This window comes from Tasmannia lanceolata, unplaced genomic scaffold (assembly GCF_043159265.1).
Source record: "Tasmannia lanceolata isolate RefF3 unplaced genomic scaffold, GAP_Taslan_0.1 ptg000008l, whole genome shotgun sequence".
Lineage (NCBI taxonomy): Eukaryota > Viridiplantae > Streptophyta > Magnoliopsida > Canellales > Winteraceae > Tasmannia > Tasmannia lanceolata.
Window position 1 is genome coordinate 6,628,666 of NW_027518685.1, and position 27,432 is coordinate 6,656,097.

The 27,432-nt window shown below is 40.1% G+C and overlaps 3 protein-coding genes across 4 annotated transcripts; all 3 read right to left on the bottom strand.

The window, feature by feature from the left end:
- Positions 1-417: 417 nt before the first annotated feature.
- On the bottom strand, positions 418-2,725 carry LOC143882622 (uncharacterized). 2 transcript variants are annotated; one of them, XM_077386087.1, is made up of 2 exons: positions 1,141-2,725; positions 418-971 (listed from the first exon to the last, which is right to left on the bottom strand). In XM_077386087.1, exons 1-2 carry the CDS (start codon positions 2,605-2,607, stop codon positions 663-665), a joined length of 1,776 nt encoding a protein of 591 aa, XP_077242202.1. In that variant the 5' UTR covers positions 2,608-2,725; the 3' UTR covers positions 418-662. The 2 variants fall into 2 exon arrangements, with proteins under 2 accessions (XP_077242202.1, XP_077242200.1); XM_077386085.1 differs by having other exon boundaries at positions 1,135-2,722.
- Positions 2,726-7,437: 4,712 nt separating this feature from the next.
- Positions 7,438-17,692, bottom strand: LOC143884133 (2-alkenal reductase (NADP(+)-dependent)-like). Its single transcript, XM_077387539.1, has 6 exons — positions 17,406-17,692; positions 16,828-17,035; positions 10,720-10,886; positions 10,059-10,141; positions 8,891-9,017; positions 7,438-7,909 (listed from the first exon to the last, which is right to left on the bottom strand). The coding sequence occupies exons 1-6, from the start codon at positions 17,655-17,657 to the stop codon at positions 7,643-7,645; spliced, it is 1,104 nt and encodes a 367-aa protein (XP_077243654.1). The 5' UTR covers positions 17,658-17,692; the 3' UTR covers positions 7,438-7,642.
- Positions 17,693-19,483: 1,791 nt separating this feature from the next.
- On the bottom strand, positions 19,484-25,261 carry LOC143884134 (2-alkenal reductase (NADP(+)-dependent)-like). The gene is made up of 6 exons (XM_077387540.1): positions 24,964-25,261; positions 24,102-24,282; positions 21,663-21,829; positions 20,889-20,971; positions 20,406-20,532; positions 19,484-19,904 (listed from the first exon to the last, which is right to left on the bottom strand). The coding sequence occupies exons 1-6, from the start codon at positions 25,219-25,221 to the stop codon at positions 19,638-19,640; spliced, it is 1,083 nt and encodes a 360-aa protein (XP_077243655.1). The 5' UTR covers positions 25,222-25,261; the 3' UTR covers positions 19,484-19,637.
- Positions 25,262-27,432: the final 2,171 nt, after the last annotated feature.

Here is a 27,432-nt window from a genome sequence, read left to right on the forward strand (position 1 = left end):
ACTTGCATGCGCAAATATAATTAAGTTCTAAGTTATAACTTTCAAGTTTTCAACCATCAAAACAAGAAAACCCAGGCCGAGTGACTCAACTCAGCTCGTAAGTCTTATTTTTTCGAGTCGAGTCCCACTGACTCATTCGAGTTACTAGACGACTCAAACGAGTCTTTCAACAGAGGCAAGTCACCCATTCGACTCGACTCGAAAGTCCAGCGACTTACCTCAACTCTACTCGAGAGTTGACTCGTACGAGTGGTAAGAGTTTGACAACTATGACTAGGACGACATTCTTGTCCGCGTCCACACCGAGCTGACAAGGATTTTTCTTACCCGCATTTTGACCCACATCGGCGTTCAGATATGCTCTCCACCACATTTAAAACCATCTATTCCAAATAAATAAAGTTCTCTTAAGCCAAATTCCCCAATATTAACATATTATATTCACAGCAACGCCCTCCTGGCAAAATAACTTTTTCCTTGTATCCTATTTCCAGTACCACATGCCACACTTTCATTCTTCCATATATCAAAGCTAATGCCTACGTTTGCATTCTTTTCTGACTACTACCAGTAAAGAATCTCAATTACCCTTAAAAGCACCACTAAACTAAACAAAGTAACAACGGAAAACAAGAAGAACAGACAGAGAATACTATACACGTTTAGAATTTCCCACCCTTCTTCGATTTGGATTTCTTCATCTTTTGATTCTTGGACTCAATGCTTGTCCACGTATAATCGCTCGGTATTACGAAAGGATCTGCCTCTTCATATAACAACGAATTTACAGACTTCGATCGAGCAGAAGACGAGAAAGAAGAACCGTTAATCACGTGCTCCTTCTCACTAGCCTGTTGTTCATCCGTAAAATGTCTAGGGCTCGACATCGGAGTGAAGAACTGTGGTTGCAGATCTACGAATTTCGTAAACGTAACCACAACTCTCACCGTCGGTACCACCGGAATCGCAACCTGCGAAAGAAAAAACACAAAATTGTGATTTTTGTGATTCTGAAACTCGATTTGAATGGATTGTGTTAGAGTAGATCAGATCTTACCGTTGGATTGAGTGTTTAGAACCTGAGCTAATCAATCGAACGGTCAAGATCTGATCTACTCTTAACAGATTGCGTACCTTTACCGGAAAAGTTCCCGGAGGGAATTTGGTGGTGAGAAGTTCTCTGAGACGACGAACGGCTTTCACTTTGTTTGCGAGAATGTCGAGTAGAGGAAGAAGCTCTTCTGTTTTGAGAGGGAATTGCTCTGTTAGCCAAACAGAAGGCCTTAGACTCTTCACATACTCACTCTCTTTAGTCTGTGATGCTGTTGTTTTCTTCTTCCCCCATTGTTTAGCATCTGAACTCCGCGACAGATCTACGCTTTTTCTTGGAAGATCGACGCTTTTTCTTCCAAATTCAATGGAAGATGGAGGTGGAAGATCAACACTCTGTCTTCCGAATTCAATCCACTCCTTATTGTTCCCTTTCATCTTCCTATTACTGTTATAACAGTAATCCCCTTTCTCAAAACTGCTATTCCTACGCATATCAAACTCAAAATTAGGGTTTTCAGCTACAAGGAATCCGTCTTCTGATTTCTCCTTAAACACTAAAGGAACAGCTTGATTTCTACGAGCATCAAAATCATCATCATCATAATCCTCATCAGATGGACTATAAGCAGCGATTTTTCTCGTTCGGAAACTGAAAACTACGTTATGGATCTCATAAACCCTAGCTTTCCATTCTCCAACACTCTCTGTTCTCTCTTGTCTCCTCCAATTCGTTCTTCCAACAAGCTCTGCTCTGGTCACATCCATGCCAGGACGATATACGCTCGTCTGAGCATAGAATCCAGACTCATCCGAAGACGATAAAGGCGCTCCTGCATTCTCAAACGCATCAAAGATCTCTTTATCGTTCCGATTTAGAACGAGTAGAGATCCAGAAGGGAGATCAGCGCTTCGATCACCGTCACCGAGGAAGAGAAAGCTCTGTTCAGCTCGTTGTATCTTGAGACCATCAAATCCAGCAAGAGACGTATCGGCTCTGAGATTTCCGTCACGTTTCCAGATCCGATACGTATCTGAAGGAGCGATACGGCCGACAAAAGGGAGGAGTGAGCTCTCGAAGTGGAATGAGATCTCCATGTAGAAATCGCGCATCCGGCGAAGGACGGCGACAAGGCGAGGGAGTCTCCGTCGCCATTTTGACCAGGCGGAGCGGTGGTGGTGCCGGAGTAGGGTTAGGGCGATGTCATTTTTCCGGGAGCAAATTGCTTCTTGGAGAGGGTTCCAGCCGGCGGCGTTATGGAGGGAGACGTCGGCTCCGGCGGAGGCGAGAGATCGGACGGCGGCTAGGTCGGAGAGACGGACGGCGAGATGGAGTGGGGTTTCACGGTGAGGGACTTCACGGGAGTCGAGGAGGGTGGAGATCTTGTCGGCGAGTTTTTCTTGAGCGAGCGAGTCGGACTCGGTTTTGATTTGGGTTGGATCGGTGAGTCGAGGGAGAGTGGAGATGAGTCGGGCGAGTCGAGTGTGATCGCTTATTGCTATGGCGTAGTGGACTGGGCTGTGGGCGTAGTCTTCTAATCGAAGACTCGTCGCCATTGGAAGAAGAGAGGAGGAGAGAGAGAAGAAGGGGGATTTGGAGTCTGTTTTTTGGTATTTTATTGGAGAATGGGGTAAAATGTTGGGAGGGGTGGATTTATAGAAGAATGGGGTCTATTTTTTGGCTTCGTCAGGTCACTTTTACTTTTCTCGGATTTCGCTCTGTAACGAGTCTTCTTTTCTTTTCTTGGGTTTCGGAAAGACAAGTAATGGGCACGACTTTTCGGGATTGCGCTGCTCAGCCGCGATACTCGTGGCGCTTTTTTATTTGGTATTTATTTGGATTTTTTAGAGAGAGAGAGAGAGAGTCTCTCACTTGCTAATTATACTTGCGAGAATGAGACTCTTCTGGGGTCCAGTGATCCGGACAAAAAGCAATAAGTGTGGCCCACCAAATCAAGTGAGGTTGACCGTCCAAACCCGCGGTGGGCCCGAAAATTGACCAAAAAGAAATATTCCTACGAAATGTTTGAAGTAATGATCAGGTGAGTAGGAAATTAAAATTTAGAGTGTGTTTATATATTAAATAAGGAAAATGAGAATTTAGAGAGAAATGAGGTGGGGTCTGGATTGAGAGAGATGTGTGTTTTGTCCTTAGTATGTCCCGACCGTATCGGAATTTACTAAGAAGCGTGGGGAAGGAGTGTCTAGACGGGAGGGACCAAATTAATTTGAGTCTATTCTCTGGGCCATGTCCAAATAACTGCCCTGCAGGCTGCAGTTGTATTATTATGTGAGCAGAGGGGGTTGTTAGGGACATCCATGAGACAGCTATTTGTTTTTTATTTTGGACTTACCTCATTTGTTGGGTATTTTAGTAAAATGAAATAAGATTGGTGGGCCTAACTTTGGTAGATCTGGACCATTCATTTCACACGCCCTCTGTCAATGTACTTTTGGTCGTTGAGTGAAGATGGGCCAAATCAGGTATATATTAACAGCTGTCCATCTATATTACTTCTGCCTATGAGATTGAGGGTGAATCAAGCAAAGGTGTGGCCCACGATGTCATAAAAGGGTGTCCCTTAATAAGTAATTGTAGTGATAATTAATACGAGAAAGTTAACTAATTAAAGAATGGCGAGGCAAGGGAACACACTGAGGGCCCGTTTGGATATCTCATATTTTGTATTTGGATTTGGAATTGAGTTTTGAATACAAAATGAATAGATCCGCCAGCTTATGTTGAGGGAGGCAGAGAGGGAAGGGGTACTTCCTAGTGGAGGAGAGAGATTGAGCAGGAGAGAGGGTGAAGGAAACTGCCAGATCTGTGGATTTCCAATTACTTATTTCCAAAGCATATTTGGAAATTTGATTTTTGTCGCTGTCAGTCGCTGATTTTGAAATCCAAGGATTTGATCCGGATCCAAATCACAACACAAAATGGGCTGCAAATGTGAGAAATCCAAATCAAAATCTTCTCAGCATCCAAACGGGCTGCCGAGCTTTTGTGCATCCAAACGGGGCCTAATAGATAATTGTGCAAGGTAAATTCCAAATCAACACACCAAAGAAAGCCAACCATTCCACTAGTAGGGTAAATGAGAACTGAACCTCACAATGGCGCTGAAATTGCTAAGGAAAACGAATTGCTTAGGCAAGGAGATGCCAAAGTCTTCCAAACAGCTGATCCCTTGCTAAAACAAGGTGAAGAACAATGACAAAGGGAAAACGAGCTTGATCCAAGTCCTGAATTTCCTTCCTCTTTGGACGAATTTCATGCTGAACTTCTTGTTATGACTTACCAATTCTACCAAAATCAAATATTTCCTTCTAAAATTCAAAACCAAGCTATCCAGAGAAGAAAATAACATGGCTTTTATGTGATGACCCTAATAATATAAAGAAAGAAGAGATATCAACAGTCCTCTTCGCTTCTGCAGCTTGAGAATCCTCTCGGATCAACAAAGGTTCTTGGGATGCTGAAGACTCTCTCTCTCTCTCTCTCTCTCTCATCGTCCCCTACTCACATTTTCCTCAACAAAATGTACGTAAATACACACTGTATGTAGGTACCTTGGAAATGTTCTTCAGTCTCTTCAGTGGAATTCCATGTGGAGATTGCAATAGCCTTGAACTCTGTCGAGTTAGTGATAACGGCACCAATGGCAGATGCAGACACAGACAGTGCAACAGCACCAAACTCCCGTTTGGCAAAGGGTAGGAGTCCATTGGGTTTTTTTGTCTTACCAGATAGACAGTTATAAAACTTGATACACTAAAATACAATTAAAGCAAGGACAAAGAGTTGGACGAAGAATGTGCCATTTGGCAAGGGCTAAGGGTGGTGGTGGTGGTGATGGTGATGGTGATGGTGATGGCCAACACTAATCTGATAGTTAATACTGTCTAATACCTTATATAAAAATATTGCCACAATTAATACTAATAATTAGGGCATCGACTGTAATTGGAATCATTTTTCATAGCTACATAAATAATAAACACGGGGAGATGCCTGAATAAATTGGGCTACAAAGAGGGTTGGGTGGGCCAAGTGTACTATAGGTTGGGCTATTTAATGAGGCGACAAATGACTACTACAGGACAGGTCTATCCATTCTGGGCCTGGGCTAGGCAATGAGCTGCATTTTACAACCCATTAATTGAATGGATCTAAAATCAGAAACTATAACCACCCCGGTCAGGCCCACCAGCCTTCCATCAATCCAGTAGACCCTGGGAAAATAGGAAGGCCCTACATTTGAGTATTGATTTATCCATACTAAATTACATCTTTGATGGTACAAATTTCCTGATTCTCAACTCAACAAAGCCTTTGTCCCAAACTAGTTGGGGTTGGCTGATTATGTAAGATGATTGGAAAATTTCTTTTCCAATGCACCTTAACGCCCTTAGGGCACAAGTCAGCAAAACCCTATTTAGAAAACCATTCAAATCCTTGGTTCCAAGAGATGTGAGAAGTTGGGACCCAAAAAGGGCAAGTCAAGAATGTATAGAAGAGCAAAAAGAATTTGGTCTTAAGTTGAAACTAAGGATTTAACCAATTACATTTTCTGCTGGTTTATAATTTCCTAATTTTGGTGAATTATAATGAGCAGTATTAGGAACCGATTCGTGCAAACAGGTCCCTTAATCTTTTATGGAAGTGAGATTATTTTTAATTTAGGAAAACACTTCTATAACGGGATTATGTTTAGAAAAGAAAGACAGCAGTGAATTTAACCCATGTTTAGTCCTTTTCAAACTGCTTTTTGACTTTTCTAGGGATCCAAACTCTCTTTTTTGTTGTCTTGGCACGTGTCACATAAGCAGATACCTCTTTTTCTCCAACACGGATTTCCGTTTTCCTTGCAACCCATAATTGGGGTGCCTTTGTCTGACTTGTCAACCCAAACCGGACGTGAAATGGGGGTGCAACTCCGGTAGGGTTCGGTCGGGTTGAGGCCAACTCAAACCCGACAAGAGGAGCCATTTACTCAACCTGAACCCGACCCGACCCGATTTCCAGCCCGATGAGGTTCGACTCGACTTGAGGAACCTTTTTTTCCAACCCAAATCCAACCCGACACAACCTGACTTTTTAAGCTTACTAAAACAAAAAATGATATAAATGTCAGGTTGAACTCGGATCGGGTTGCCCAAGTCCTCAACCCGAACTCTACCCGGGTTAGGAAAACTCAACTTGAACCCGACCTCGACCTGACTTGAACTCTACCCGACCTGACAAATTTTCGGGTTGAACCCAACCTGAGTTGCACCCCTAATGCTCTATTTGGTTGCCGGGTTTTTTTTGTTCCTGGGAGTTATGTGGGAGAAAAAAATACCCGGGGAGATAGGTGGGGAAAAAAAAGTCCTAGAAGTATCCTAGTAAAATAAAAATCCCATGTTTGGTTATGTGGGAGAAAAAAATACCCTGGGAGATATGGTGGGAAAAAAAAAAACCTTTGTTTGGTTGCTTGAACTGTTGGGTAGAAAAAAAATTCTTCTCAAGCTTATTTTTGGTTCCTGAGTTTATTTTTTGTTCCTGGGGTTATCTTGGGATGGGATGAAAAGGCAATCATTACAAAAGTGGGATTAAAAAATTCACCCCACAAGTAATCATTACAAGAGTGGGATTAAAAAAAACCTAGTGCTAAAAGGCAACCAAACATGGGATGGGACCAAAATTTAACTTACTCTCCCACATAACTCCCAGGAACAAAAAAAACCCGGCAACCAAACAGAGCATAAAAGGAATTGGATGAAGATTTTTTTTTTATGTCTCTAAGGATGAAGGGTGACCTATTTTGTCGAGATTAGATGCTGACGTGTTCTGGATATTTTCTTAAAATCCGTTTGGATGTCCTAAAAAGAAAGTAGAGGGAATATGGGAAGATTTTTCCATCGGAAAACTCATTAGGCATGGGTGACAGGGAAAACACTTTTTCTAAGAAAGATATTTCCCTTGTTTCCTCCCAGACAGCTGATCTGGCAGCAAATTTTCTGGTTTTTATTTTCCGGCCAATATGATCGAAACTCACTCTTTATATCCTTTGTTGTGCTTATTCAGCAATTGTAAAGATTGAGTTCACGGTGAAATCAACCAAGATGGTGGGATTGAGCCTCTAGGATAATGGACAAGGTTTCGGCCTTCAACCTTGAGGTCAGAGTTTCAATTGTATGCTTACGTTTCGCCCCTGAAAGGGAACTTGTAGAGTCATTGATCCAAGTGATTTCATAAGTATTTGATTCAATACAATCCAAAGAGATACATTTATTATGAATCATTAATCAAAACTATCGAGTGTAAGGCTTTTGGAGCATCAGGGCTCCTCGTCTTAGCTAACTTGAATAATAACTTTCAAAACAATAGAGCTGGAGAAAATGGAAGGCAAAACAACCTAAGTATTTGATTCAATACAATCCAAATAGATACATTTCTTACTAATCATTTATCAAGTCTAAGGATTTTGGAGCAAAACATTAGAGCTGGAGAAAATGGAAGGCAAAACAAACTAAGTATTTGATTCAATACAATCCAAACAGATACATTTATTATGAATCATTTATCAAGTCTAAGGATTTTGGAGCATCAGGGTTCCTCGTCTTTGCTAACTTGAATGATAACTTTCCCAACATTAGAGCTGGAGAAAAGGGAAGTCAAGCTCTCCAAGAAGCTCTCAATGCCATTGTATATCTGGTACTTGGATTTGATCTTCCCCTGCTTTATGTACCCCTCCATCTCTGTGGTGAAGTCCTGGAAACGATGAAGATGAGAACCTGCTAAAAAGCCTTCCAGTCTCACCTCTTTCCCTATCGCGTTGAGTAAATTTCTAACTCCTTCTCTATCATTCCAAACCTGGAAAAAATGCAAAGGGTACAATTGAAAGTTTTCATTGGTGAAGATCTTGAAGTATTATTGTTTTAGAATTTTTTTTTTTGTTTCGAAAATTTTGAGGAAAATGATAAATTTTGGGGATACTTTAAAAATGCTAATGATATTGGCACTACAATGTTTTGATAATTGCATTAACTCATCGTGTCTTCTATTATTATTGAAATTGCTGTCAAGGTTGATTACAGTTCCCAAAATGATCTCAGAAGTCAATTAAAAAGAATAAGATAAGCTGAATTTGTGCAAATATTAAAACATGGTAGTGCCAATATCAGTAACCCATTATAAATTTAAGGCCCGTGTAAATTGAACTTGAATTGTGCTGGTTCAAGTCACTTTTTCATATGAAATCAAAAAATGGAAAAGCATGAAATTTTGGATTTTTTTTTCCTCTCAGAACATTTTCAAAAAATTCCTCTAATCCAAACAGGGCCTTAGTTAACAAGAACAACATCCTAACATTAATACATTATGTATCCCATAATTACCATTTGGGGCTGTTTGGACTTTGAATTGCCATTATTTTTTTTAAAGGAAAAGTATTTCTAAATCTTTCTACCTTTTTTACGCAAGGAAAAAGATAAGTTGAACCAACTCTATTCGATTTTTACTTAGAGCGAACTTTAATTTATTATAATATCCCTCCAAATTAGCAACGATCATATCATTTTCTTCTACATTGTGGAAAGAAAAAAAATTAAGAAATTTTTTTCAATCAGAAATGTTTTTCTTGCTATCTAAACACGGCCTCAGGGGAATCGATATGGCACAAAACAACAGGTTTCGTACATTCAAAATCCAACTTTGGTGTCGGATTTAAGCCATTTCGAAAAAATGAATGACTGGGTCCAGCCCATTGAGACCCGATCTAAAAAACTAGACTGCAAATTTGCAATCCGAATTATAACATATCTATAATAAGAAGAAACAAAAATTACAGCGCACCTGGTTGTATTGAGAGATCATTCCACAGAGAGGTATTCGAGCGTGTCGGTTGACATGGTTGAGGACAGCTTCCAGCATCTTCCCACCAACATTGTCGAAGTAAATATCAATACCATTAGGAAAATACCTGAGAGATTCAAATATTTAGAAACAGTATGTGTAAATTTTCCATAAATCAATGGTCGGAGTCCCTCCAATCATATTCCCAATGGATGCAATTTACCTTACTCGATTTGCCAACTTCAACGATGGAGACTCAAATAATTGAAGAAAGGCAAAGAGAATATAGAAAGAGATATTAAAAAAGGGAGATAGGCAAGGTAAGCAAATTAAGGCTCTCTCTTAAAAAATTCTTATTTCCCCATTATGCAGTTGGTTACCAGGAAATAAGTTTTTGAAGATACAATGCCAATGCTATGATCAAGGGATGCACCCCAAGTTCAAAAGCAACCGGTATGACCGCATTTTGAGAAAGCAGAAAGAAGAGAAGTGTCAATATATATATAAAAAATGAGAGTAAAAATATTTTGAAATAAACCCAAGGCTCTCTTCGATTTAGATTGTTGCAACCATGGTTTAAAATTTCGGTTTCGGTACCGGTTTTACAAAATTCCAAAATTTAAATTTCGGTCGAAATTTGGTAATAATTAAAAAAGCTTATTTAATTCATTTCGAATTCCGAAATTTTGTAACATTTTTTTTTTTTAAATACATTTTCTTGAAATTTCAGACCGAAATTCTCGAAATTCCGAAAAGGCCGAAATTCAAAATTTCGGTCCGAAATTTAAAACCATGGTTGGAACTTGTGACCCCAAACCAATTATTGGACTCAAAATTCGTTAATTTGGAGTCCAATAATCGGTTTAGGGCCCATAATTGGTTGCAACAGTATAAACGGATGGGGCCTAAGCCAACTTCTACAGAAAATAAAAATACATAAAGGCACCCTTTCACAACAAAGAAGTCTTTTGAAGAGAAATACCAGTTCACAAAAAGAAGTGTCTCCTTTAATAAATCAAAAACAGAAATATTTTGAAAATTTTCCGTTACTACTTGCACCAATGGGAATGGAGTAATGGACAATGTGACCTGGGAATAATTGGGCACTCTTGAAATGGCCTTCTACTGCTGAAAATAATTAAGAAAAGGCATAAGTAGGACAACTTACTTGCTTAGGGCAACGTCAAAATCCGTTTCCTTCTTGTAATTGAAGGCATCATCAAATCCAAGATCCTCTTTCAGAAATTTCACCTTCAAAACAAACATTTCAACTTCATTTTTCAACCTTAAACATAGAGGAGGTGATATTACATCCCATTTTTGGATAGACGCATACCTTCTTTTTTTTATAGGGGTGCAACTTGGGGCCAATTTTTATGAATTCAGGCTGACCTTTTACCATAAAATTGGGTCGGGTTCGAGCTGATTCAATTCAGTTTTTTATCAAAATCTCAACCAAACTTGGCCCAAGTTACGTCCCTACTGTTGAGCAGGCAAGTACCAAATTGCCATCATTCTTCTGATGTGTTTCAATTAATTCTGGAGAAGGATATAATGGGAAGTGCATCAGGAGCCCGAGTCGGCCCGGCCCACATGATGTTTGCAAGATCCGGTTACATTGTAACCAGAGGACTACTCTACCATGGAGGTCTCATGAGCTTAAAAATACGCTCAAGTTGAACAGGCTTAGCCATCCAATTAGGATTGTTTAGTCTGGAACTCTGGATTATTCACATTTTCCAAGGACAGTTTCCTTTGGCCTAGATGGGGGGCGTAAATTTTGTCTTACTCCCATTTTATTTCAAAAGAAACACCTTTGAAATAAATACCTTGTCATCTGTTCCTGTGCTTCCTACAACCCTGCAGCCTTTGAGTTTGGCCAATTGCCCAGCATACATTCCTACTGCTCCAGCAGCTGCCGAAACGAATACGTTCTCTCCTGCTTTTGGGTTCCCAATATGTTGCATCCCAACCCATGCTGTAAACCCTGGAAGTCCTGTCATCAACCAAACATAGCAAATAGATAATCACTAGCATTCTTAGCCCATGCTATGCATGGATGTAAAATAAGTGGCTCCGCCCATCAAAACATGAGGTGTAAAATGGTGGGCCTCACCATATGCGAGGTCTTTGAGTTGAGATTGATGGGACCCACCCCATCAAAACCATGGTTTCAAATTTCAGTTTCGGAATGCGTTCCGGTCCTCACCGAACTGAAATTTCTGCCGAAATCCGGAATCAATTAAAACAGTATTTTATGCCATCCAAATTTTTGCCCAAAATTACCTAAATTTCAGGAAATATTATTTAATTAATAAAATTCGAGATTTTTGGGCAGAATTTCCTTGAATTTTGGACAAAATTTCGGAAAAAATTAAAAATTTGAAATTTCGGCCAAAAAAATGTATGGTTTCAGGTGTGCTCGATTCGGTTAAGGTCTCGACCGAAATTTAAAACCATTATCAAAACATGAGGTAAAATATTGTACCCTACACAATGCATGTGGATTTGAGTGGAGTTGGAGGGACCCGCCCTACCAAAAAAACATGGTGTAAAATGGTGGGCCCTACCCCAACCATGGATTTGGTGGGACCTAATCTCTCAAATCATGGTATAAAATTTCAGGCCCACTGTACATTTGGATTTGGGCGGAGGTGGTGGGCCAGCTCTTGAGTGTAAATTGTGGGTAAGCCTGTAAATGGACATTCGAAAATCTGATTACCATCCACATCCGAATCCGTTTAAAGCGAATATTATCCGAATCCGTTTAAAGCGGATATTATCCGAATCCGTTTATGAGATATCCGGCTCTTAGCGGATACGAATCTGGTAAATGGTACATCCGATCCGTTTAACATCCGAATCCGAGAAGTACATCCTTTTATCCCGAATCTCCGGATTTAGATCCGTATATCCGAATCCATATCCGGAATCATTTTATTTTTATTAATAATATCATCAAATAAGATTTACATTTTTTAGGGAGGAACACCTCAAATATAATTATTTACATTTTTGCCATCGATATATATATATATATATATATATATATATTTTAGAGGAATAAGATTGTACGCTCGACCGTACCTAAAGTGCCAAATCACATGGGTCCCCCATTTTTGGTGGGCATCTAAACCATTCATTTGCAAGGCCCCATCATAGATAGGGTGCATACCAAAAATCAGCACCATTGAATCATCCTAACCCCTCCAAAACTGGAGGCCAAAATGGGCAGATTTGTGGACAAACACTGTCTGTCCATTTTGGCCTCCACAAATGGATGGGTTAGGATCATCCTATGGAGCTGATTTTTGGTATGCACCCTATCTATGATGGGGCCTTGCAAATGAATAGTTTAGATGCTCACCAAAAATGTGGGACCCATGTGATTTGGCACTCTACCGTACCTAACTTTAGGTACGGTCGAGCGTACAATCATTTTCCTCTACATTTTAATATTTATTTAATATAACTCTCTAGTTTGCAAAATAATTGGTAAATAGTCCTTAAGAATCACGTAATAGAGTGAGCCTAGGGGTGGCAATGGTTCGGTTTCGGTTCGGTTCGACCCCCAAACCGAACCAAACCGAAATTTGAATCAGTTTGGTTTTACCAAACCGAACCGAACCGAAATTTGAATCGGTTTGGTTTAACCGTGGTTTTAAATTTCGATCGAAATCCAAAATTTCGGATTTCGGTGGAGATCGACACCGAAATGCATCAAAACCGAAACGGTCATTTATTTCGATCGAAATTTCGGTTTTTCCGAAATTTGACCCAAAAATATGTTTTTTTAATATTAATTTAATATTTCACCGAAATTTCAACCGAAATTTAATATTGATTAAAATATTAGTTTCGGGTCAAGTACCAGATTTCGACCGAAATTTTGAAATTTCGAAATTTCACGGTCCGAAACCGGTACCGAAACCCAAATTTTAAACCTTGGGTTTAACCAAACCGAAACCGAATTTTCGGTTCGGTTCCGGTTCAGTTCAGCTAATTTTGCCACCCCTAAGTTAGCCCTTTGATCTATGGAGGTTTCCATAATAGAGTGAGCCCTTCCGGTAAAATAGTGGAAGATCGTGTTTCTCCAGCTAGTGTTGTATGGTGTAAGCCTTTATAGTCCCATACTTTTCTATAAGTACTGTACGGACCACAACATAGGATGATCCAAACCGTCCGTGTGATGGGACACAGCGTAAATACTAAATAGGTTGTTCCCCAAAAATCATTTCCATAGGATGATCCTATAGATCGGAGGGCTAGGATCATCCTATAGAAAAAAAAATTTGTGTCTGATTTCTGTATGAGAAAACACCCAAGTCAGCTTAATTAAATGAATAAGACAAAATTTGTAAAAAAAATTGAGCCTCTGTGGCTGTACTCACATGCAAAAGTCGGCCATGAAATTGTGTTTGGGGAAATTGCCTAGCAAATCCTTAATTAAAGGGATTTGCTAACCAATTTCATGGAAAGCCATTTCGTAGCTGACTTTTGCATGTGAAAATAGCCAGGCCCATGCTCAATATAGGGCTTTTGCTAGATTCCATAGGTTCTTTTGTTTGTATGTATCTATTCCCTATGGCCCATGCTCCATGCTCAATTGTTTTTTAGTCAATTTAAGAAGGGCAATGATAAATTCGCACCCCTGCAGTACACATACGCACTCCGTTAGGCAGATTTTGACAACTTTGTTTTGACTAAAACCACATGGGCTGGTTTTCACATTCTCCAACTAAATAATTACAACCCATGTGACTTGTAAGAAATTTGGGTGAAATTTTCGCCCAAATTTCGTCCAACCTATCATTTCGCATTAATTTTATGACTATCCATGTGACTTGTACAAAATTTGGATGAAAGAGGGTTTTCTCATTAATTTTATGACTATCAGTGGTAAAGGATAATCAAGATAAATAAAAAGAGAGGAAATGTAACAAATGAAGGGCTGAGATTAGTTGTGGTAAAGAGCCCTGGGAATAAAACTCTAAGTAGAGATCGTGGGAGGGATTATTTTTCTTTTGCAGACAAAAGAGAGCGAGGGAGAGAGAGAGAGAGAGAGAGAGAGAGAGAGAGAGAGAAGGGATCGAGCCTCCAAGCTTCGGCAAGATCATCTTCTCCGGCAAAATCTCCGCCGGAATCCGACCACGCCTCTGGCCTTGCCTCCTTTACAACCACTACTATCACCAAAACCCTCTTCTTAAACCCCATTTCTATCAATTTAAAACCCAAGATCCCCTGCAAACCCAACCTCCATTGCTACCTTAGCTTATACCTTTATCTCCTTCTACCTTCTCCCCAGCACTAAATCTAAACCCCAATCCTCCATTTTCGTTCCTCTGAAGCCCTATTCTCTAATCTCTGAACCCTTGAAATCGACTCCAATCCTCCAGATCTAGGATATTTGGGCTTAGATCTGTCTATCCTAAGCATAGATCTAAGCACCTTAGACCAGAAGCTGGGTCATTTCCTTTATCAGTGTTCTCTTCGGCACCGAGATCTACTCTCCGATCACCTCCTTATTGCGATCTTTGTTGGAATTCGGCATTCACTACAACCCCTACAAATCTGAGGATCATTGGCGACTCTTCTCCGGATATACAGATTCGAATATGAATTCGGACATTCGGATGTGAATTCGAATTTCGAATTTATCCGATAAACGGATTCGGATATGAATTCGGACATTCGGATGTGAATTCGAATTTACCGGATAAACGGATTCGGATAATATCCGAATTCAAAACAATATCCGTCGGAATCGAATTTGAAAGAAAAAAATTAAATATCCGTCGAATTCGAATTCGGATAGTGCATAATGGAATCGAATTCGGATTCGGATATCCGCTTCGAATTCGATCCGTTTACAGCCCTAATTGTGGGGCCCCACCATAATGCATGGGTATAGGTTAGACCTGGCAAAAAGTGACTGGGACCCGCGGGTCCACCCGGCTCGCCCGTAAATTAAGGGTCCGGGTCACCAATCATTGAGCTGTTTGAAACTGACCTGCGGGTCCACCCGGCCTGTCAAAACTGGGCCGGGCCGGGTGGACCCGCAAGTGCCCGTAGAGAAGTGCAAAAGGTTTTATTTTGGAACCTATTGACTTTTTTTTTGTAATCGTCATACGTTTTTCTTAATTCTTCTACTTTGCTACCATTTTTCCATAATTTCTCATTTAAAACTTAGTGCCCCTATTCTTATTTATTGCTATTATTTATTGCTAGCCACCTTTTCACAAATCGTACTTCGGCCAATCTTTGCAGTTTGCACCACGTCGACAATAAGACAAATCTCTCAAACAGTGAACATAAATGGTTAGGGAAGGTGGCTAGCAAATCCCTATACAAACAAAAAAAAATCTTAAAAAATATGTTAGAAATCCGGGTGACCCGCGGGTCGACTCGGCCCATACGGGCCGGGTGGGGGTCCAAGCTAAAGTACAGGCCGGGTTTGACCCGGCCCGCCGTTTGCCGGGTCTAGTATGGGTTGATATGATGGGCCCTACCATATAAAAATATGAGGTGCAAAATCGTGGCCCATGCATGGGTGTAAAATGGCAGGCCCCACTCATATTATGCTTGGGTTTTAAATGATGGCCGCACCATATCAAAACATGTGCAGTAAAATGATAGTGGAAAAAAAAAACTGATAAAACTGTTCCATGAAAAAAAAAATCCATTAAAAATTTCCCATGAAAAGGAAAGAAACATATTAAAAATTTCCCATGAAAACCATTAGCTAATGTTGTCAATTTGTCAATCTTTCGCAATATCAGAGACCACCACAGTTCGTCACTTCGTCCCCTGTCAGAAACATGGGAGAATATATATGGTGTGCCAATTTTCTACGGTGATGGTAAATTCGCTCCACCTGTTAGATAAATCGCACCCTTCAACGTGATTTGAGTCAAAAAGCATTAAAGTCTGCCACAATTCACGTTATCATGGGTGCTAATTATCCTACAGGGGGTGCGAATTTATCATCTCCTATTTTCTAACCTCTGAGTTTGTTTAGGTGTCATTTTATAAATGGGAAAACGGTTTATACACACAAGTGTAGATAAGTTATCTATAGACTAGCTTAAAATACAGTGGGGGCCCACATTGTTTGGGTGATCCAAACCATTCATTTGATGGGTGTGTCCAAAAAATCAGCTTCATAGGATCATCCTAACCCTTCGAACCATAGAGGCAAAAAATGGACAATTTGTGAAAGTTTATACACGTCCATTTTACCTCCACTAATCATAGAGTTGGGATGATCCTATAGAGCTGATTTTTTGTGGACACCCTATCTATGTGAGGGCCAGTCAAATGAATGGTTTGGATCACCCAAACAATATGCCATCCACTGTATTTTAAGCTAGTGTGTAGATAACTTATCTACACTCGTGTGTAGAAACCGTTTTCTCTTTATAAATTGTTGCATTTCCATTTTCCAATCTCTTTGGATTTGGTCAGGAGGAAAAGACAAACAAATGATAAGCTTTTTTAGGCAGGACCATCTCCACTTGGATGTGGACATAAAAGTAGAACTATTCACATCCTCAACTTCCTCCAACTAAATGACAAGCATTGTGAGGCCCAACATTTATTGGACCAAAATTAAAATTTTGCTTTTATGAAAAAATATCTTAAATCGACTCCCGTGTGTCTTTCTCACCCATAATATCTTAAATCGACTTCCCATGTGTCTTTCTCACCCATAATAGGGTGAGAAAGACGCATGGGGAGTCGATTTAAGATATTTGAGAGTCCATTTATCACTGCCCAAAAATAATTGGTATTGACGCCCGCAAATTTAGACATATCCACCACATTGGTTTTGTAATTTGATTTGATATTTTTCTCACTCTAGAGGATAATCTAATATGGGTGCAAGACCTAATTTTAAGGGTGTATAATACCAACTTTCTACGAAAAATCTTTCTTACCAAGTGAGCTGAGGTAGTCCGACGATGAAATTCCAGCCGTTGGATCGACTTTCCGGAGTGAATTTGCCGGAATTACACAATAATCTGCCACTTCAAAGAATGGAAACAATATTACCACCCCTAAGAATGGATGCACAACTATGTCCCCCCTTCGGTAACCCGGATCCTTAGACCTCACAACTCTGCCCACACCAAATGTCTTTACAACCTGAGGAAATGATAATGTTAGAGCATGAGATGCTTAGTCAAGGGAAACACGAGAGCCATGCATGCAAATCCAGACCAAAAGAGCAGTGGAGGCCACATTTTTTGGGTGATCCATACCATTCATTTGTTGGGACCTGTTCTCGATAGGGTGTGCACTTCTCCCTATATAGGATGATCCCGAGGTTTCTATACCGTGCTGTCCATTTTAAACATCGATCCACAAATCGAAGGGTTAATGTCATCTTATGAAGAAGGTTTTCAGGGCACGCACACCCTATCTATTAGGGCCCAACAAATGAATAGTCTGGATTACCCAAATAATGTGTGCCCCACTGTATTTTGCACCATATGATTTCTCAGGAAACATTTACCTTGTTAAGCTCGACTTGTGGGAGGTAAAGTCCGTCTTGCCTCCCGATAATTATCAGCCGGAGATAAGGGTCGACGGACAACTTAAGGAGCTTTAGGGCCACGTGGTGATCTGGGATAACGTTGTCCCCAATCATTAAGCTCACCTTACGAATCTTGAGATGATCTGAAGTTGGGAGACCTTGTGGCGAGTATGAGGATAAAACCCATTCCCGACTCTCCACCACCTCCTCCTCCTCCTCCTTGCTTCCCATCTCTCCCAATATGATCACTCTCCACCACCCACTAACATACAAAGGATGTATGGCCCAAAAGTTTTAATATTCGAAATGCTATTCAGTCGCTTTCTCATAAAAACTTTTATAATTTCATATGAATAGAGAAACAAAAATTAAATACTGGGAAAAACATTCCTTTTCAAATGAGTCGAATGTTGCTTTTGTTAAAAAAAAAAATTTACTATTATTGAAGAAGTTAAATCTTGGGAATGATTTCGGCACAACAATATTTTTATAATGGCACAACTCACTTTTGTTTTAATCTCTTTTAGTTATATTTGAAATTTAATTAAGCTACCTCCCATGTGGCAATGCTCCTGACAATGCAGCAATACATGCAATCAGTGGCGGAGTAGGATTTATGCATGAGGGAGGCAAGCTTATACACAGGCCTTCAAATTTTAAAAGGGGCTGGGCCCAATTGAGTTGGGCCTATTAAGGATTTGGCCCAACTCAACAGGAGTAACTCCATGAAAAACCAGGAAGGGCATGAGAGGGACGGAGTGAGGAGATGATGAGAAAAGCATGAAAAACCAGGAAACAAAAAACTCCATCCAAAATATGATTGATATTTTCCTTGTTTTTAGACACTTCTCACACTTTGCTCATTCGCGCCCTCTCAATTAAATCTCTCCTCGCACCCACCCTACGCCTCTCTAACCACTTGAGAAACTAATTTGTCATGAAAAAACATTCGTGGTTGCAAGACATGGCCTTAGTGGTAGCTTTAGAGTTTCTATCATAAAACAGACAATCTTTCCTCAAATCTTTGAAAGCGGACATGGTTTGGTTTGGTTTCGTAAGCATGACTACATGGAAAATGAAAATTATACTATTATCTAAGGTTCCGTTTGGATGCACCTAATATTGAAGAAGAAGGAAAGGAATACGGATTTCCATTTCTTTACTTTACCTTTTTCTCTTGATCTAAGAGGAACAGCAAAAAGTGCAAAATGATTTGCTATTGGAAAAATTACAGCCTACAAGGACTGCCATCTGAATTGTAAATGGCAATCAAATGATGCTAGTTTGGAGGGATATCATCATAAATTGAAGCTCCCTCTAAATAAAAATTGGTCCAAGTTACCTCTTTTGTGCGTAAAGAAAAGTACAAACTTTAAAAATACTTTTCCTTTCCAAACTTTCCCAGAAAATTCTTGCAATCCAAACAATACCTTAGAAATTAACTTGTGAAACAAAGGAATTTCTTCTTATCAAAAAAGTAAATTCCATAGTAGAGAAGCAAATGTTATTCAAATTATCTATTGCAAATTCAAATCCATTTCTATGGGAATTGATAGAGGAACATTTCTTGAAACACTATAGGTAAAATAAAGAATCTGAACTTATAATTGTTGGCGTCGAAACTTGAGGCAATTATAGAGGAACATTTCTAATATTGAGCTTTACTAAATATGAATTATGAATGCGTACTAAGATGATATTTTTAGGAACCCAGTTTTAACTGTTTGGAGGGATACCTTGAAGACAAAGCAAAATTTCTTGGAAGGCACAAGATCCACAGTTCATAAAGGAGATAGTCTCAGACTTTCATTAGATAAGTGGTGTTCAGACTCACCGATCAAGGATCTTTTTCCATACTTATTTGCACTGGTAGTAGATATGGAAATAATGGTTCAAGAATGCTTTGAGAAGGTTGAAGGCCGAATAGTCTGGAACATTAACTTTAGAAGAAATTTCTTTGATAGAGAGACAGATAGCATTGCAGCTTTGATTCAGACTATTGAGTTTTCTTATATTAGCAGATCTAGGACCATGTGTTATAAAAAGACATTTGTGTGTATTGGTAACTATTTTGATTTTGCCATATTCAAAAGAAAAATATTGGTTCAGGTGAACTTAAAAGCAGCAAAATAAAGTAAGTATTTGATTCAATACATTCCAAATAGATAAGTTTATTATTAATCATGAATCACGTATAAGGATGTTGGATCATCAGGGCTCCTCGTCATTGCTAACTTGAATAATAACTTTCCCAACATTAGAGCTAGAGAAAAGGGAAGTCAAGCTTTCCAAGAAGCTCTCAATGCCATTGTACATCTGATACTTGGATTTCACCTTCCCCTGCTTTATGTACCCCTCCATTTCTGCATTGAAGTCCTGGGAACGATGACGATGAGAACCTACTAAAAAGCCTTCCATTCTCACCTCTTTCCCTATTGCGTTGAGTAAATTTCTAACTCCTCCTCTATCAGTCCAGACCTGGTAAAAATGCAAAAGGTGTAATTGAAAGTGCTGATCAATGAAAAGCATGATGTATTAAGGCCCTGTTTGGATTGCAGGAATTTTTTTTTTTCTTGGATTTTTTTTTTGTTTCAACAATTTTGAGGAAAATGATAAATTTTTGGGTCCCTGTAAATAGAACTTGAACTGTGGTGGCTCAATTCACTTTTTTCATATGTAATCAAACGATGGAAAAGCATTGAACTTTGGAAAATATTTTCCTTTCCAAAAAATTCCAGCAATCCAAACCAGGCCATAGTTCATAAGAACAGCATCCCATCACTATTTCACAAAATATGCAACCCTATTTATACCATAATTTTCATTAGGGGCACCGATGGCACAAAACAACAGGCCCCATTTTTGGCCTACTTAATAACTGGGTCCGGCCCATTGACACCCAAACTACAAAGTTAGATCACAATTTTGCAACCAGATTATGACATTTCTATAATAAAATAAACAAAAAATACAGTGCACCTGGTTGTATTGAGAGATCATTCCACAGAGCGGAATTCGAGCGTGTTGGTTGACATGGTTAAGGACAGCTTCGAGCATCCTCCCTCCCACGTTGTCGAAGTAAATATCAATACCATTAGGAAAATACCTGAAAAATCCAAATATTTAGAAACACTGTATTGGTAAATTATTCATAAATCAATGGTTGGAATCCTTCCTATCTTATTCCCAATGAATATGTAGATTCAGACACTTCCTAAGGGTGCTATGGTCATTACAAATTGGTAATTTGGTAGTTTATGTTTACTTCATTTGCTAACTTAGGCAATAACAGTGAGAAAAAGGTTTGAAGCAGATGGGTCTCATGTTTTGATATGGGTCCCACAAGTTGCACCAATGGGAATGGAGTAATGGACAATGTGACCTGAGAATAATTGGGCACTCTTGAAATGGCCTTCTACTACTGAAAATAATTAAGAAAAGGCATAAAGTAGGACAACTTACTTGCTTAGGGCAACGTCAAAATCCGTTTCCTTCTTGTAATTGAAGGCATCATCAAATCCAAGATCCTCTTTCAGAAATTTCACCTTCAAAACAAACATTTCAACTTCATTTTTCAACCTTAAACATAGAGGAGGTGATATTACATCCCATTTTTGGATAGAAGCATATTTATTACGACATGTATTACGGCATTTACCAAACCAATTGCAATTAAGTCATTTGAACCCACTTTCAGAAAATCATCAGCAATTCCCTTTAAGAGAGAAGGCAGCCTATTTGGCCTACCTTTTTCTTTTATTATAGGGGTGCAACTTGGGGCCAATTTTTATGAATTCAGGCTGACCTTTTACCATAAAATTGGTTCGGGTTCGAGCTGATTCAATTCAGTTTTTTATCAAAAGCTCAACCAAACTTGGCCCAAGTTACGTCCCTACTTTTGAACAGGCAAGTATCAAATTGCCATCATTCTTCTGATGTGTTTCAGTTAATTCTGGAGAAGGATATAATGGGAAGTGCATCAGGAGCCGGAGCCGGAGTCGGCCCGGCCCACATGATATTTGAATGATTCGGATCCATTGTCACCGGGACTACCATGGAGGTCTCATGAAATACACTGAAGTTGAACAGACTTAGGCATTCAATTAGGATTGTTTATTTTAGATTATTCACATGTTCTAAGGACAGTTTCTTTTAGCCTTAGATAGGGGGCATAAATTTTGTTTTACGCCCATTTTATGACGACAAAAGAAACATCTCCTAATTCGAAAGAAATACTTTGTCATCTGTTCCTGTGCTTCCTACAACTCTGCAGCCTTTGAGTTTGGCCAATTGCCCAGCATACATTCCTACTGCTCCAGCAGCTGCCGAAATGAATACGTTCTCTCCTGCCTTTGGGTTCCCAATATGTTCCATTCCAACCCAAGCTGTAAACCCTGGAAGTCCTGTCATCAAGCAAACATATCAATCAGATAATCACTAGCATTCTTAGCCCATGCTATGCATGGCTGTAAAATAAGTGGCTCCACCCATCAAAAGATGAGGTGTAAAATGGTGGGTCGCACCCTATGCGTGGTCTTGAGTTGATATCGATGGGACCCACCCCATCAAAACATGAGGTAAAATATTGTGCCCTACACAATGCATGGGTTTGAGTGGAGTTGGAGGGATACACCCTATCACAAAACATGGTGTAAAATGGGGTGCCCGACCCTAATCATGGATTTGGGTGGAGTTGGTGGGACCCACTCTCTCAAAACAGGGTATAAAATTTCGGGCCCACTGTACGCTTGGATTTGGGCTGAGCTGGTGGGCCAGCTCATGAGTCTAAATATGGTGGGCACCACCATAATGCAAGGGTATGGGTATATATGATGGGCCCTATCATATCAAAACATGAGGCGCAAAATGGTAGGGCCCACTCATACTATGCATGGGTTGAAAATGATGTACTGCGGTACTGCCTGCCCCAAATGAAAACATGTGTTGTAAAATGATGGTCCTGCATAGGTGTAAAAAATGTAAAAAAGAAAAAATCTGAGAAATCCCCCCCCCCCCCCCCCCTAAACGGATAAAATCCCCTCGTCGGTTTCTGTGAGAATGGTCCACTGCTTCATGATAAACTCAACCCCTTTAACGTTCTTCTTCGCATTAAAACTAAACGAATACTGTTAAGAGAGTGGGGGTTGGAATATCACTTCAAAAAAAAAGTCGTTTATGAGGACGTTTTGTTGACAATGTATCAACTAAATCATTGAAAACCCACTCAGCCGATTAAGTTGGTGGTGCACATTTTTTCACTTCTCGTGAGTTTACTTGATGGAGACTGCCCAATATGTGAAATGATCTTAATCGTCCAATTCGAAGATCTCTAGTCCGTTATTGAATCTGGATCATTGGTCAATTTTTCCATTTTGAAGAGACCGTTTCCAATTGGGAAATGTTATCAGCACTGCTGTATTTTGATGAGGGCACTCCTCACTTTATTAAAAGTACCGTATGGCCCGCACAATAGGATGATCCAAACCGTCCATTAGATGGGCCAGAACCTAACTAGGTTGTGCCCCAAAAATCATGTCCATAGGTTGATCCTAACCCTCCGATCTGCATTTTAGAGGTTGATCCTAACCCTCTTTAGATCGAAGGGTTAGGATCAACCTATGGAAATGATTTTTGGGGCACAACCTATTTAGGTTGTGGCCCATCTAATGGACGGTTTGGATCATCCTATGGTGCGGGCTATCCCATACTTTTAAAATAGTGAGGAGTGCCCTCATCAGAATACAGTAGTGCTGATAACATTTCCCTTCCAATTTTTCCTCAAAATCCTCCAACTAAATGATAAGCATTGTGAGTAGGGCTGCAACTCGAGCCGGGTTTTACCTGACCCGCATCGACCCGACCTGAAAATAGCCTGGGTTGGGTTCAGGTTTCATGGGTTTCAGGTCGAGCCGGGTTGAGCATTCAAAAGCCCGCATGAATCTCGGGTTGACCCGGGTTTGAAGGGGCCCGACCCGACCCAAGTTACATAAGTTATAGTATGCACATTTTTTCTATTGTTAGTTAAAAGTTAAAAGTGAAAACCCACGCACTCACTCTTATTGTATGTGAGTGTAATTTCTGCTTCTATGAGTTGAGTTGATTCAAGTGTTTGATTCAGCATTGTTTGATTGTAATTACAACATTGTTTGATTACAGCATTGTTTGATTCAAGTGTAATGTGAGTGTAATTACATCATTGTTTGATTCAAGTGTACTATGAGTGTAATTTCTACTTCTATGAGTTGAGTTTCCTTGTCAAACAAGAATTTTCCTTAAAAAATTGAGTCAACGTGAAAAAACCCGACCCAACCCGACCCGACCCGAGATTTATCATGGGTAGGGCCGGGTTTGAGAATCGTGGGTTTTTCGAAAAAAAAACCCGACCCGAGATATTTCTCGGGTAGGGTTGGGTTCTCCAAAACCCGACCCGAGATATTTCTCGGGTAGGGTTGGGTTCTCCAAAACCCGACCCGCCCGACCCGAGTTGCAGCCCTAATTGTGAGGCCCAACATTAATTGGACCAAAGTTAAATTTTTGCTTTAAGAAAAAATAATTGGTATTGACACCCATAAATTTAGACATACACCTTTGATTTGATATTTTTGTCTTATTACTCGGTATCGAGCCTAATATTAAGGGTGTCTATACCAGCTTTCTAAGAAAAAACTTTGTTACCGAGTGCGCTGAGATGGTCGGACAATGAAATTCCGGCCATTGGATCAACTCTCCGGAGAAAATTTGTGGGAATTACGCAATAATCTGCCACGTCTAACAATGGATGCACAACTATGTCCCCTTTCCGGTAACCCGGATCCTTAGACGTCACAACTCTGCCCACACCAAACGCCTTTACAACCTGTCGTACAAAGGTCCGGTCACAACATAACAAGAGGAAATGATAATACTAGGACCTGTTTGGATGGCAAGAATTATGTGGAAAAGTTTAGAAAGGAAAAATATTTCTCAAAATTTCTTACATTTTTATATAGGCATGAAAAAAATATAATTGGAAGTTTGGAACCAATCCTATTCAACTTACAATTTATATGATAATATCCCTCCAAATAAACCATAATTATATCATTTCCGCTAAATTTCTCAAGAATTTTTTTTTCCATCAGAAATGTTTTTCTTGCAATCCAAAGAGGAGGCTTGCCTTAGAACATGAGAATCTTAGTGAAGGGTAAAACGGCCGTCCACGCTCGTGCAGCTCCAAAAAAAGAAAAACTGGGGCCCACAAATTTAGGGTGATCATTACCATTCATTTGTTTGTACCTGTCATGGATAGGGTGAGCTAAAAAAAATTTCTCCATATAGTAACCCTTGGATCCGTGGAGGTTTCTATATTGTGCCATCTATTTTAAACCTCCACAAATAGGAGAGGTAGGATCATCCTATGAAGAAGATTTTCTGGGCACACCCTATCTACGTCAAGGCCCAACAAATGAATGGTTTGGATTATTCAAATAATGTGGGCCTCACTGTATTTTTCGGCTGCACACTATCTAATTTCTCAGGGAAATTAACAAGTAATTACCTGGTTAAGCTCGACTTGTGGGAGGTAAAGTCCGTCTTGCAGGCCGGTAATCGTCTGCCGGAAGTAAGGATCGACAGACAACTTAAGAACCTTTACGAGCACATGGTGATCTGGGATAATGTCGTCCGAAATCATTAGATAACTCTTAAAAATCTTGAGATGATCTGATGTTGGGAGACCTTGAGCCGAGTATGAGCATAATTTCCATTGCCTAATCTCCACCGGACTCTCCACCGGACTCTCCACCTTGCTCCCCATCTCTCTCTCTCTCTCTCTCTCTCTCTCTCTCTCTCTATCTCTCTCCAGTAACCCACTATATATACAGGAGATTCGTGGACCAAAAGTTTTAGGCAACTGATATTGGCACACCAAGTTTTGATAATCATACAAAATCAGATGGTCTTTGATTTTCTAACGGGCCTAGAGCTTTTGTAGGAACCTTTGACTTCTTTTTAAATAATACAAGACAAGCGGAGTTTGTGCAATTATCAAACACGTTAGTGCTGATATCACTTTGTTTTAACTATCTTAGTTAGCTTTCGACACCTGTTACAATACTCAAGATACTAGAGTGTGGAGTGTGAGAGATCGTACTATCGGCTTGGTTTAAGATCTTACAATTGGAACATCTTGGAGATAGATTGGGCAAGTTGGTTAGTTTGGGTAATCTAGATAGATTAGGCAAGTAGATTGAAACTGTGCTTATTTAAAGCACTTAGTTGATAAACATATAATCATATTTAGATAACAATGGAAAGAAATTATTGTAATTCAGTCTACTTGCCTAGTCTATCTAGATTACCCAAAGTAACCAACTTGCCTAATCTACCTCCAAGATGATCAAATGGTAAGATCTTAACCCAATCCGATGGTAAGATCTCTTGCACTCTAATACAAGATGCTATCAACATCCGATTAGAAAAGTGTAAAACAAAGTGAGAAGTGCCTTTATGGAAAATATGGTAGTATGGATTGATGAGACATAAATACGGCGCTGCTCCCAAATCTCGCCACGTGTCGTCCATGCACCAATAGAACCTAACCATCATGAAGAAAGGCGTTGGGAAACGGCAAGACCGTACGATTACGACACGTCTCACTTTCTCGCCGTCCAAACCTCATCATCACAAATTATGGAAGGGATTATCCAGCAAAGCCACGCGCGCCGTCGAAACAGGAGAACGGCCCAATCCTGCAAAGGAAAGTTTTCTCTCCACAATAATGAAAAGGTCCGCACGCCACCCCTTAAAAGGGGGGAGAAGGGAAGAAGAAGGTAATCCTTTTTTCAGCTCCCACAAGACAACCGGAAAAGAAAGAGGCAAGGCAACAACAGAAGAGGCCGGGAACTTAATCCCACTCTCCCTGTTAGTCCCCTCCGACCCATCCACCCACACACCAAGAAAAGAACCCGCGTTTTGGCCTTGGTAAACCTGATCGAACCCTCTCCTCTTCTCGCTGTTCTTTATATTGACTGATCGAAGAATCTGACTTGGGTGTCGAAGTGGTCGTCCGAGACCCACTCCAGACCCCCTGTGTTTGTGATTGCAGACCCCGCGGAGGCTCTCTACCTACCGCGCGATCGCAGACCCGGATTCCGACGCCATCATATGGATAAAATTAATTACCCTAAATCTTTTGGCGAACACGTGACTCTTTATGGATAATTAGTATATATAGTTTTTCGATTGAATTATAGGTAAACATCCTTAAATACAAAGTTTAATTTACCTCCCATGTGGCAAAGCTCCTGAGAATGCGGCAACACAAGCAATCAAGTTGATTTATTTATCTACTTTAATTACACAGTTAGGACACCTTTGGTTCCCATGAAAATTTTTTTATTTTTTTTACTAGAATATTAGCTTACCCAGTGGTGAGGGAGGGTGGGAGATGGACAGGCATGAGAGGGGCGGGTGAGGAGAGGGTAAGAAAAGCAAGAAAAACCGGGAAACAAAAAACTCCATCCAAAATATGATTGATGTTTCCTTGGTTTCCACACTTTGCTCAGTCGCACCCTCTAAGTGTCTCCTTCTCCCACCCACTCAAACCCTCTCTCACCACTTGAGAAACTAATTTGTCGTGTAAAAAAAAAAATCATGGTTGCTAGACATGGCCTTGGTGGTTGCTTTAGAGTTTCTATCATAAAATAGACAATCTTTCTTCAAAGTCTTTGAAATTGGGATAAAATCACAAAAAATTGGCGTGGGTGGGGGGTCGGTTCATGTCTGCCAAGTCCTCAGCCCTAACCAAACCTAAAATTAATTTGTATTGATTTTTTCGAGCCCTAGACCAACTCAAGCGGAGGAAATGCCGACCCAACCGAAGCCCAAATCGGGTTGAACCCGAGCCAAAATCGGGTCGAAGAGGTCGGGTTCAGGTTGAGCCCCGGCCCAGGTAGCATGGCTGGATATTTTTCCAACCCTTCACGTGGTTAGAAGTGAAAGATACAAAAAAGTAAACATAGTAGAG